We start from the raw sequence: 12,682 nt of genomic DNA on the forward strand, positions 1-12,682 counted from the left end.
AATACACAATATCATGCTTCTATTAAATTTGCACTATATGAAATACTTTACGGTCATATACCTTCTATTCATATTATTTACTTGCCAAAGAATTATACTATTGAAGTTGTGGATACACTTCTCATATAAAGGGAAGACATGTTGAAATCTATCAAAACCAATTTTAAGGTGGCATAACATAGGATGATCCAACATGCTAACAAGAAAATGAATAAAAGGATGTTTGTTGTGGGTAATTGGATTTATCTTAAACTACAACTCTACAAATAAAGGTTAGAGGTTACAAGAGAATCACACAAACCATCACAAAAGAATCACATAAACTATCAACTAAATTTTATGGTCTATAGGCAATTGAATGTATTGGGATAATGGCTTACAAGCTACACCTACTTTTATTGCCACAATCCACGTAGTATTTCATGTATCACAATTAAAGAAGCATATGGGGTGTAAAAGAGTATACAAAGATTTACCCGAACTACATGATAGCCTAAAACCCTAACCTCGAGCAATATTGAATAGAAGAATGGTGAAGGATCACAATAGTGCAACCACTCAGGTCCTGATCTTGTGGAAGAATTCACTTATAGTTGAAGCCACGTAGGAGTTCTTTAAAGAGTTTTCTCTAAAGTTTCCAACATTTCCCCTTGAGAATAAGGGTGTTTTTCTGAATGGAGAATTGTTATGTGCATTATTAAAGAAAGAAGATCCCTAAAAAAAAAAGTTAGGGTTGATTGATTCAAATAAAAAACCATTTCAGTTTTAATTAAAAAGACAAGGGAAAACACAGCATTTCACTTACCCGCTTCAACACAATGTTTTGTCCTCATTTTAAGTTTTATTTATCCTATTTTCAACAGTGTTTTATTTTTATTTATTAGTTATAATTGTTGCCACGAATTGGTCTAAATTAAAGGAATAGTACTATTAGACAACCCTATATGTAACAACATTTTTTTCTAGGAAAAATAATGATGAAATTAGTTTCTTTTTCTCCCTTTTTTGTCGTCTCTTTCTTCCTCTTTCTTCTTCTCTCTTCTAACTCATTACTGCCATTGGATAGCATACTATGCATTATTGTTCTTCTTCACTAAACTTTTTGGATGCTCTTCAAGTGCCGTGGAAATCCAGCTCACTACAACTTGTTAATGCTCATGCTAGGGCTACATATGTCGAAAACAAGGAATAAATTGACACCTTGAACCGATGAGAAAATATTACGTGGGTATGTTTATTATCATGCACACTGCTGCTGGATGCATTCATAAATTTAATTATTATATGTTTATTATCATGCACACTGCTGGATGCATTCATAAATTTAATTATTATTCAAAAGCAAGCTACAATTCCAATCGATTATAAAAATAGGATTCTTAGCATGCCCCGTAAATATCAAATCATACAAACCATTATCAAAACAATAGGAAAATAAAATACAAAATAGAATGCAATAATTACATTATTATAAAAAAAAAAAAACTAAAATGAATCAGTCTTTAAGTGTGGCTTTAGACTTATAACACTATAAATTGTAACAATATTATGACATCTAAGCTTTTCTTTACACAATTTAAAGATACTACTTTTAAAGGTGTTTTGTATTTTAACAGAGATTTAATTGACATTGCTAAATTCATTGACGGAGGATTGGTCTTCATATAATTTTGTAGCATAATGTAATGGTTTTTTTCACCCAAATAGAAAAATAATATATACCTATCACTCAAAGGTATTTTTAACATTTCAGCTTTAAATATACAATGAATTCATGATCATAACTCTTGAAGGCAAAAAAAAAATAGAAAAAAAAATTAAGTGTGCAATGATATTTATGGATTTTCCTTTCGGTTTTTTAGATAATTATCAAATTAAGAGAGTTGTTGCATATGTTACTAATTATATAATATTATTTAAATTATTAAACTAGAAGCGTGTAGGGGCTTGAAAACAATTTTTGCAGCTTGCACGGCCACGATACATGACCAAAGCATGGCTTCCGAGTGATGGACTCCTCTAGGTGGTGCCTGCCTAACCAAGTGACACATGTTTCTTCTCCATCTCTGATTTATTTACGTTGCTTTTTTTCTCTCTCTCCTTTTCTCTCTCATCTAAGCTGGTGAAATAACCCAATCACAGATTCAGATGTATCAATCAATCCCAAAATTTAAACCGTCAACTGAACTTCAAGAACAAAATCAAGTCACGCTCGCATGGAAACAATGGTTACAAATCTGACTATTTACAACTTATATGCAACCAACATTCAATCATATTATTAGAAACTGAATTTTTTTGAAGCGCGGATTTGTAATCTGACTGGACTAGCAATTTCCAGAATAAAATCATGCCACGACAGCAATTCTCACATAGAAAAAATGGTTAGAAATCTGACTATTTACAACTTGCATGTAGCAAATATTCAATTATATTTTTAGAAACTGAATTTTTAAGGCACTAATTTGAACTCTAGCTATCCCTTGATAGGATAAGTCCAAACTACAAAAATGAGCCAAATAATGAAGGTACGAGACTAAAATAATAGGCAACCTCAAGGCAGGATGCATTCAAACATAAAATTACTACGGAATGGATAAATTAGAAATTAGTGCTCAATAGAAACAAAATCTATTCTCGAAGGTCAGAAACATGTTGAAACAAGAAGGAAAAGGAAAGAGAAACGCTAAGATGCAGGGTGCGGGAGCGGGATTGGCCTCACAGCACTTTGAATTCGCCTAAATGCTGTCCTGACTCGTTCCTTGAGACCTTCATTCTCGCTCTCAACATCCCCACTCTGTTTGTCAAGCTCTGCCACATTCCCATCGACACGTATGACCAGCTTCCCGTTCTCTCCAAGTTTCACATCTCCAAAGAGTGAAACAAGGAGGGCATAAATCACTTTCTCTGCTTTTTTCTCATTTTCTTCCTCAGATTTTATGTCCTCTGACTCAACTATTACCTTAGGAACCTCCCGGCTGATGTTCAAAACCAAAGCTACAATTGAATCAGACACCATATCACTTATGGGGTCAGCAGTCCAATGAAGTGAAATATGTCTGTCAGACTCTTGTTTCACTGTTACCAGCTCATGCACCTGCAGTGTTGGAGACCCAGACTCCTCGTCACTTCCAGACTCCACACTCTCATAAATCTGCTCAAGCCTGTGCTTTATCACACCAAATGCACCAGAAAAAGGAATGGTAATCCTCTGATTAATATTTCCCGTTGATAATTGTGAGAAGACATGGAGATCTCCAGGTGCCATGATTTGATAAGTGAAGCCCTTCTTCACCAGCATCCCACTGACAGTTTCATCAACATCCGGGGTCCTTTCAGCCAGCTTTCCAATGGTTTTTGCCATCTTTTCAGAGTTGAAATACATCTCAACAGACTGGCAATTCTTTGGGGTGATTATCTTGGTGTTGCCGTCAGTAAACTCTGTGATAAGTTTCTGTTTGAGCCTTCCCATTTCATTGGCTTCTCCATGAACTAGAATAATGTTAGGAGGCATGAGCTCTTTCAAAAAGGTACTTGTCTGAGCATAATCTGCATGGGCAGAGAATGAGATGTAATGGACCTGCATGTTGAGTGGTGCAGTCACTCCATTCATGAGCTGTACCTCCTTTGGTTCATTAATGATTGTCTTAGCTAGGGTCCCTTCAACAACATATCCAGGTATAACACAAGCATTTTTCTTATCAGAGCACCACATATCAAACAATTGCCTTGACAAACCACTCTGAAGTCCACAAGGACTTGCCATAACCACAGATGGCCCTACATCAGTAAAATCTTCAATGCTATTCAACGGTGATATATGCTTGAATTTGAAGGGGTTTGAATTCGCAAACTGATTGCGGATCCTTTCATTCATAGAAAGGATGTATGTCTGGTAAACAGTCATACACTTTTTTGCAAGGGGAGAAGCATAATATATGGGAATGTTATGAAGCTCAGGATGGTTTGCCCAATACTCATCAAGGATCAAAAGGAGTTCTTGAGCTCGGCCAAGAGCAAATGCTGGAATTAGAACACGACCACCTCGAGAGATGGTGGAATGGATAACATCAGTGAAGCGCTTCTCCCGAAGGTGTCGAGGTTGATGGAGTTGGACACCATAGGTAGATTCAATTATGCATATGTCTGGAGAGAATTGTGGCATCTCAGCAGCACGAAGATGCCGATCTTCTTCACGTGAATAGTCTCCAGTATACAGCACTCGAACACCAGCGATATCTACCATGAACATGGCAGCGCCAAGGACATGACCAGCAGTGTAGCACCAAAATTTAATGCCATTAACATCCAGAGTCTGATGGAAGTCAATAACCTGCAATTACAAAAATCATCAATGAAATGACGGAATCTTATATTAAACAGAGGATCACAAAGGAACATTACAAGTAACCCCATAATAAGGAAAATAAGACCTAGCAAACACCAGCAGATCTGCTTACACAGAATGACAAAAATGCAAACACATGCACCAAACCTTGACAGAAGTGTCAGGTCAGGGATTAGGATTAACAGTCCATGTATGAATAGAAAAACATATAAAAGAGATATACTCATGTTCCCTCTGCAATCTCTCAATGGTTTTGACCACTTGCACTCATGGATCGTGATTTTGCTACAAGGAAGGATGGAAAAAAAATCAAAAGAAATCCTCGCTTTGAATTGGCTCCATAGGATTGTATTTTCAGAATGCTACCAAAAATTAAATACCTACTTATTTTTCTTATTTCATAATTGTGAAAACACCTTTTAATCAGCCCAAACATTACCTAACATGGATCGGTCAGGGACAGATTTACCAACTTAAAATGCCAAGCATGATGCTTACCAAAAAGAGAAGCTATATTGAGAAAGAGATAAGCAACTCCCATTTTGGAAGAAGCACCCTTCTTCAAAGAAACAAGGGAATAAAATACATAGATTCTTCTTCTACTTTTGAATTACTGTTATCTTATTACTAATCACGTAAATCTTACATGCGCAGGAAGAGAAAGAGTTAAAGGGCACTCACTATCATATGACCCAAACTCTCATAGTTCAATAAACATGCATGGCTGTCAACCTCAACTACTTGAATATGCTCTTTGATTTTATCAGGCAATAGAGTATTCCAAATGCAACTTAAGTGTGGAATGAACTTAGATTGATCAGTACTGGAAAGAAGAAAGGCATAACTTAATTATCAGATGCACATAAATTGGTCCACAGTTTACATGTGAAACATTCAAGCCTCAAATGAGAAGCCAACAACTAACATTGCCAAACTCAAACAGACTGAAAGCTAAGAAATCCATAGAAAGCAAAATTCATAACCCCAAATGCAAGATTGAAACACTTTAGATTCCAGAAGACGCAAACCTTTCATCTAGAGCAATTAAGTCAACATGGATAGGAGGTGATAAAGAAGAATAACCAATAAGCTGAATTCCTGATCCCCTCACTTTGGGACCACAACATCATGCCAAGCTAAATATAATAAACAAAAATATTTCCAATCTATTGCTTAGATGGAAGGTAAACGAAGTAGATCAAGTTTCTGGAAGAACAAAAAGGTTGCGGATAGATGCAAACAAATGAATGCAAGAATTCATAAACACAGACCTCGATTTTATCCATTGAGCGGTTTATGTCTTTCTCATCAAACAACATATCTTCCACTGAAACTTTGCTCACTTTTACATAATCAGTCAAAAGCAACTTGAAGATAGCCTTTGTCGCATGAGTCATGAAAACACGACCTCTGAATGTGGTCTGATAAAGAGTGAACATGTTAGATCAATCCTAGTGAAAGATACACACAACAGCTTTGTAGAAATCAGTAAAAAAAACAAACCTTCTCAAGAAAATAAGGTAGGGATGCAGCATGATCCAAGTGAAAGCTGCAAGCAGAAAACATCACTCCCAATGATTGATGAAAAAAACCTAGAGAGGCCTAAAAATTTTGATTGAAAAAGTAACGATAGAAAACAAACTAAATTGATCAAATGATTTTTCAATATTTTCATTTTTTGAATAATTGCATGATATGCAATCACACTAATATTCAATATAATTAATTAGTAGAAATAATTAATATTGTTTTATTGTTTTCCTTTCTTGTTGAACAGTATGATATTTAATCACATTAAAAAAATTATTATAACATAGTATAGAAAATCAAGATTTTCCTAAATGATTTCACCTGGAAAACGGATTGCTTTAACTCCCCAATCAAATGTACTCTCAGCACTGTTCTATTGTGGTTCCCATCATAAGCAAATAAACCTCACGAGCACAACCCTATTTCTTAGAAGATCACTAGCCTTCTTGCAACAAGGAACATGTGAATAATTAAAATATAGATATTACAAGTCTGTGACACTTCAAATTCCATCAACACTTTATCAGACATCTCATTGCATCTCATTACATCTATACTTCTCTACAGCTGCATGGATCCAGTTAAGAGTAAAAAAGTTCCCAGCACACATCAAGAATACTACTGATAACTTTTTATAGAGGTAAGAAAGTTCAGCCTGCCCTCTCGTTGACAAAGCATCAAGTTTAAGTTTCACTGTTTCAGTTTATATTATTGTCAAGTGCCACATTATAACAGACTTGCTAACTTCTACTGATGAGGGAACTAAGAATAGAACCCAGCCACTGCCTATCAAATGACCCTAATAATGCAAGCTCAAACACCTAGGGAACTGCATCATGTGGTTTTTCTCAAAATATTAAAACTCCTTCCCAACATGTATTGTCACACAATAAAATATTCCCAAATATTAGACCAAAATACCCTAACACTAACTTTCTCAATAACAGTATATCTGACTTCTGAGCTGAGTGTTCTCTAATTCTGAAACAATTTCATATTCTTCCTTGGACAAGTTGATCTCTTGCAGCTGAAGTTTCATGCAATCTTACTACATCATCATAGGAGATATCTCTTGTGACAAGAAAATGAACAAACAAGAAAGCAAGCAAGGTCAAATCAAAGGAGCATTCAGTGAGAGAAAAAGCTCGCATTTATGAAACTAATAGTGAGAAACAAAATATTGCCTCATGGAATGGAAAATCAATATACATATATACAATAGCCAAGCAAGGAGAATTAGCAAGAGAAGGTGAAGAAATACATACTGTGTAACGAGAAGCACATCAATAGTGGAAGGGTCAATCTCATCGAAGTAAGGTAAAGCAGCCATACCCGAATAAGCCGGATGAATTCCACAATCAAACTAACATTGGCATAATTCAACAACAAAAACATAAATTAATAAACAAAATACATTCATTGAATTTGATCCAGCATAATCAAGAATTACCAATAGTAAATTAGTATAAAATGGCATAATTGAAAAACAACAAAATGCATAGAGGGAAGGAGGGAGGGAAGCAGTACCAATACAGTCTTGCCTTTAAATGACATGTAAACACAGGATCGACCCACTTCATTTCCAGCACCTAAAGGGGTTAGAGTTAGCTGATCCCCTCCTTCTCTTGTTATTGGTGCATCCCTTCTTTTTAGTGACTGTGATTGCCCTGTTGATGCCATTCTTGTGTTCTTCAGCTGCCCCAAAACCAAAATGTATTTATGTCTCTGTAGAAAAACTCCTATACAGATAAACCCACTCAGCTTCTGGTTTGTAATGATTATATAAAATAAAAGAATACAACTTACAAAAGTTGAAATAAAGCTTAAATGTTTATAGCAATTATGCTTGAAGCTCAAACTTTTTAAAATTATAAGGTGGAAATGGGAGTTTCGCTACATCAGAGACATTGTTTCAAGGGGTTTTCTTTGCTTTTACTTGAAGATTTAATTAATGGATCAAATTAAAATACACAAATCAGTTAGCATGGCATATGTTCCAGTCCTAAGTAGTCACATGACTCAAAACCCACATTTGTATTCTTCAATTCACTTTTCAAGTAATGCAAGGTGAATTCGACAGCTATGATTCCAAGGTGAACCAAATTTGTGTTGTCTGAATGCTTTCTCAAATGCTCTTCCATTTATATTGTCACTTTGATGGACATGAACAGGACAAATAAATCTCAAGATTGACAAAGCATTTCCCTTTTGCTAACTTGAGATTGTCTATTCAAGTGCTAGATTAGAACCATTGATTTTTCACTGACTTGACAAACAAAACAGAAGATTGTCTTGTTAGGGTTTTGATGACTTGTGTGCTTTCTGAGGTAAGCTGTTTTGCCTTTGTCACCAGAGATAAGACACAGTTGACTCAAAGAGACAAGATGGCTTCAAAAACCAACTCGGACCTTGAAAGCAACCCAAGCCCATTCTTTCCCAGTTTCTACCAATTAAATCTACTTTAATAGTATATGACCGCACCAACTCCACTTAATATCTGTTCTTCCCATTGATACTTGACCTACTACATTGAACCCGCCCTTCTCATGTACAGTTCCGGTGACCCTTTCTGGTCATGCTGGTGCCAGGCCATATGCAGTCTTGCAAATCTAATTCACCACATCTCTCAACTAAAGTTAACATAAAACACAGCGTTCTGTTTGGTTACTATATATATATATATATATAAAGACAATTCTGTACTAATTAGTTATTCAGTCAATACGCCTGTAAATGCTTTGTGCATTATACTTGTTCGTAAGATTCAGAAAAAGAAGAGCAATCCTTAATTTCTCCTAAATAAACAAAGAGGAGGAGCAGCAGCAGGCAAAGAAAGATAGCATACGTACACATATACCTATATTAGTATTGTTAGACCACAAGAATGCTCCAAACCCCTACTTTTATGACCTTGGACTCCTCTCCTTCGCGTCTTTCAAACCCATTATAGCTCCACCGTCACGCTGGCGTGCTTGAGCAACCAAAATCATCTATCTACCCATACCCTCCTCATACAACAAGACAAAAACATTCTCTGATCACAGTTTAAAATTTTCAGTTTTTCAAATTAAGAAATATTGTATTTGAACAAAAAAAAAACTTAATTTTTCCGTTTCTAACTAAAAATTAAAGTATTACTAAAGAACCCTATCTTTAAAGAAATTAAAGTAGCAGTTGCGAAACTTTTTTCGGCTTTGCTTTAACCACCAAAAACACGAGAAAGAAAAGGGTTCCTTTTGAAATACCTAGCCTCATTGATTTAATAACTAAGAACTATTGATTCTTTTTAATTTATGCTAAGCAGACTCTACTTTACATGCACAATCTCAACATGAAAGTTCAAGCCACGCAAAATAAACAATCACAGAGCAAAGGATCGCTATTTACCTGCAAGCAGCGTCGACGACTCGAGTGGGAGGAACGGGCTCGCTGAGTTGCGGGTTTTATTATCACAGAACAAAGGACGTGGGATGGAAGAACAAACAGGGGGAGAGGGTGAAGAGGAATCGAGGAGGAAGGGGAGATAGGGATTGGTAATGTGCCTGAAGCTCAACAGACCATTGTTGATAGTGAGTTCAAACACTTTCGTATCTCTACCAAAAAACTACGCCGTTTTATTCATTTAAGAAAAATTTAATAAGTTAGGTCTAAGTTCCGGAAGACCGGCCGGTTCATCAAGTTTAAAAGGATGAAAGAAGGTGTTTATTTATACGGTAGTTTTGTTTTTAAAACTTATCATGTAAACATTAAGTTTGGTAATAACATAAAATACATCTAACTTTTCATGTAAGATTCATAAATATTTTTGTTGAAAGAAGCAGTTGCTTCTTACATTTACAAATCAGGTAAATTTATATAAATTCCTTGGACATTATTCACTCTACGGAATAAATAATATCCATTAATTAACTTAAACATTGTTGGCGTGAATAGTGCCACATGAAATAATATTAAAAAATAATTATTTATATTATAAATCAAATTAAAAAAAACTTTCGTCAAAACTTCAATAACCAAGTTCAAGTCAATTAGCTTGGTCATATAAGATTTTTCAAAAGTGTCTAATTTTTTTCATCCAGATTAAATAATTATATTTTATATATTATGAAAATTCTCTTGAACTATACAATAATATAATTTTGATTCAAAAAAAATCTCTAAGATTTTAATGTTTGAGTAATTTTTATTTTTATTTGATTTTTTTATTAAATTTGAACAAAATCCGTATTATATCCTTATATTATATAAACCAGGACGTTTTTAGAATGAAAAATATAATGCTTTTAATTCAAATGGAAAAACTTGAGGGGTATTGAAGAATTAAATAATACACAATGATATAATGATATAATAGACACAATTAAAAACTTAGGGATATATTAGAAACTATTCTGGATGTTTAATAAATATGAAAATTAGTTATGGTGTATATAAATTGGCTTAAATATTCTAAATTATAAAAAATAAATACAAGAACTTAAATAGAACTAGTGAAATGACCCGCGCGATGCCGCAGGTGAATTTTTGTACATAAAAAATATTAAAAAAACTAAGATATAAAAATATTAGGTGTTTTTTACAAAGTTATATCCAAGAGTTTTAGGTTTGACTGCAACACTGGATCTAAGAATAATATTTATAATAATATTAAACTTGAAAAACTCAAGTTTAAGTAGGTATGGCTGTAATATCAAACCCAATAGTCTTGGATATGGGTTTGCCTGTAAAGTTGTGTTATAAAAATGTGATGCTTAAATGGATTAATTAAAAGAACAAAACAAAGAGAAAAAACCAACATGAAGAAAAAAATTAATGAAGAAAAAGAAAAAAAATATGAATTAACTGGCTTAACCAGTCAAACTTGAGATTCGTGTTATGAAAGTCTGATAATTAAACAGAAAAAAATTTAATATCAACAAACTAAATAAAAAAAAAGTTAATTAAAAAAAAGCATCAACCTTTTCACTGTGGATTGTATTGTGCAGTTCATAGTGAAAGACATAAAAAAAAAAATTAAAGGTATCAATCTTTTCATCATGGACTGTGTACAATATTAAAAGATGAAATCGAAAGAACAAAAGTAATGAGGAAAAAAAAAACAATCTAAATCAATCGGGTTAATCGATCAAATATAGGATCTATGCCATGAAAATCTAATAATTAAATAGAAAAAATTTAATATTAAGAAACTAAATTAAAAGAATAATTACAAAACAAAAAAAAAGACAAAAAAAACTAAGGGCATCAGCTTTTTCATTGTGGATTGCACTGTGTAATCAACAGTAAAAGGCTTAAAAAGAAAAAAAAAAACAAAACAAAGGCATACACCACGAGTTATTTTTTTTTGCATAAAAAATAAAAAAAAAAATGTTAAGATCTAAGAGTGTTATGTATTTCTGCAAAAATATATCCAAGAGCCTTTGATTTAGCTACAACGATTGACCTAAAAGTAATATTTATAGTAATATTAAACTTATATGACTCAAGTTTAAGTGAGTCTGGTTGCAACACTGGACCCATTTGTTAATGAATCTCAAGGTTAACCCGTCAAACTCGGGAATCATTAACAAACTAAATTAAACAAAAAAAATTTATTAAAAGAAAAAAAGCAAAAAAAAATGCATAAAGGCATAAAAAAACCATAAAAAAATGAAAACAATATATATATATATATCATAATAATAATTATTGTTATATTATTATTGTTATTATTATTATATATAAGTATGACTAGAAAAAAAAGCAAAAACAATAAAATTTCAGGTTAACTCGTCAAATTAATAAAAAAAAATCTGAATTAACTGAGTTAACTCTTCAAATCAGATTAACCCGTCAAACCTTAAATTTGCGTCATGAAAGTTTGATAACTAAATAGAAAAAAAAAATTGACGGGTTAACCTGCAAAAAAAGAAAAGAAAAAAACCAATAATAATAATAATAATAATAATAATATAAGTATGATTAAAAGGTGTGGGGAAGCTATAACGTTTTCCCCACACAAAAAAAAAAACTAATGAAGAAAAAAAAATCATTAATTAGAAAGAAAAAAAAGCAAAAAAAATAAAATTCCAGGTTAACTCGTCAAATTAGGTTAACCCGTCAAACTCGGGATCCATTAATAAACTAAATTAAACAAAACAATTTATTAAAAGGAAAAAAACAAAAAAAAAGCAAAAAAAAAACCATAAAAGCATAAAAAACCAAAAAAAGAAAAGAAAAAAACCAATAATAATAATAATAATAATAATAATATAAGTATGATTAAAAGGTGTGGAGAAGCTATAGTGTTTTCTCCACAAAAAAAAAACTAATGAAGAAAAAAAAATCTGAATTAACTGGGTAATCCTTCAAATCAGGTTAATTCGTCAAACTTTAGATTCACGTTATGAAAGTTTGATAGCTAAATACAAAAAAAAAATAAAAAAATTGATGGGTTAACCCATAATGAACTGGATTAACCTGTAAAGTTTGAGAGATGTGTTATGAAAGTCTGATAATTAAATAGAAAGAAATTTAACATTAACAAACTAAACTAAATAAAAAAATTAATTAAAAAGAGAAAAAGCAAAAATAAAATAAAATTTTAGGTTAACTCGTCAAATCAGGTTAACCTATCAAACTCGGGATTCATTAACAAACTAAATTTTTAAAAAATTATTAAAAAAAAAAACCCATGAAGGTATAAAAAACAAAAACAAAACAAAAAAATGACAACAAAAAAAAATATTATAATATAATTATAATATAATACTATAATATAATTATCATTATAATAATACTAATTATTATTATTATTATTATTAT

At 32.5% G+C, this 12,682-nt stretch overlaps 1 protein-coding gene across 8 annotated transcripts; it reads right to left on the reverse strand.

Moving 5' to 3' along the window:
- Nucleotides 1-2,422: 2,422 nt before the first annotated feature.
- LOC105113751 (cleavage and polyadenylation specificity factor subunit 3-I-like) lies at nucleotides 2,423-9,545 on the reverse strand. 8 transcript variants are annotated; one of them, XR_840015.1, is made up of 7 exons: nucleotides 9,266-9,544; nucleotides 7,406-7,617; nucleotides 7,144-7,241; nucleotides 5,852-5,897; nucleotides 5,620-5,769; nucleotides 2,625-4,333; nucleotides 2,423-2,593 (listed from the first exon to the last, which is right to left on the reverse strand). XR_840015.1 is itself a non-coding variant. In XM_011010053.1 (7 exons), exons 3-7 carry the CDS (start codon nucleotides 7,556-7,558, stop codon nucleotides 2,687-2,689), a joined length of 2,094 nt encoding a protein of 697 aa, XP_011008355.1. In that variant the 5' UTR covers nucleotides 7,559-7,573; nucleotides 8,736-8,883; nucleotides 9,266-9,545; the 3' UTR covers nucleotides 2,568-2,686. The 8 variants fall into 8 exon arrangements, 7 of the variants coding, with proteins under 7 accessions (XP_011008355.1, XP_011008353.1, XP_011008354.1 ...); XM_011010053.1 differs by adding an exon at nucleotides 8,736-8,883 and having other exon boundaries at nucleotides 2,568-4,333; nucleotides 7,406-7,573; nucleotides 9,266-9,545; XM_011010051.1 differs by adding an exon at nucleotides 8,736-8,883 and having other exon boundaries at nucleotides 2,568-4,333.
- Between the last annotated feature and the right edge of the window lie 3,137 nt (nucleotides 9,546-12,682).

The sequence above is a fragment of the Populus euphratica genome, unplaced genomic scaffold (genome assembly GCF_000495115.2).
Source record: "Populus euphratica unplaced genomic scaffold, PopEup_1.0 scaffold451.1, whole genome shotgun sequence".
Lineage (NCBI taxonomy): Eukaryota > Viridiplantae > Streptophyta > Magnoliopsida > Malpighiales > Salicaceae > Populus > Populus euphratica.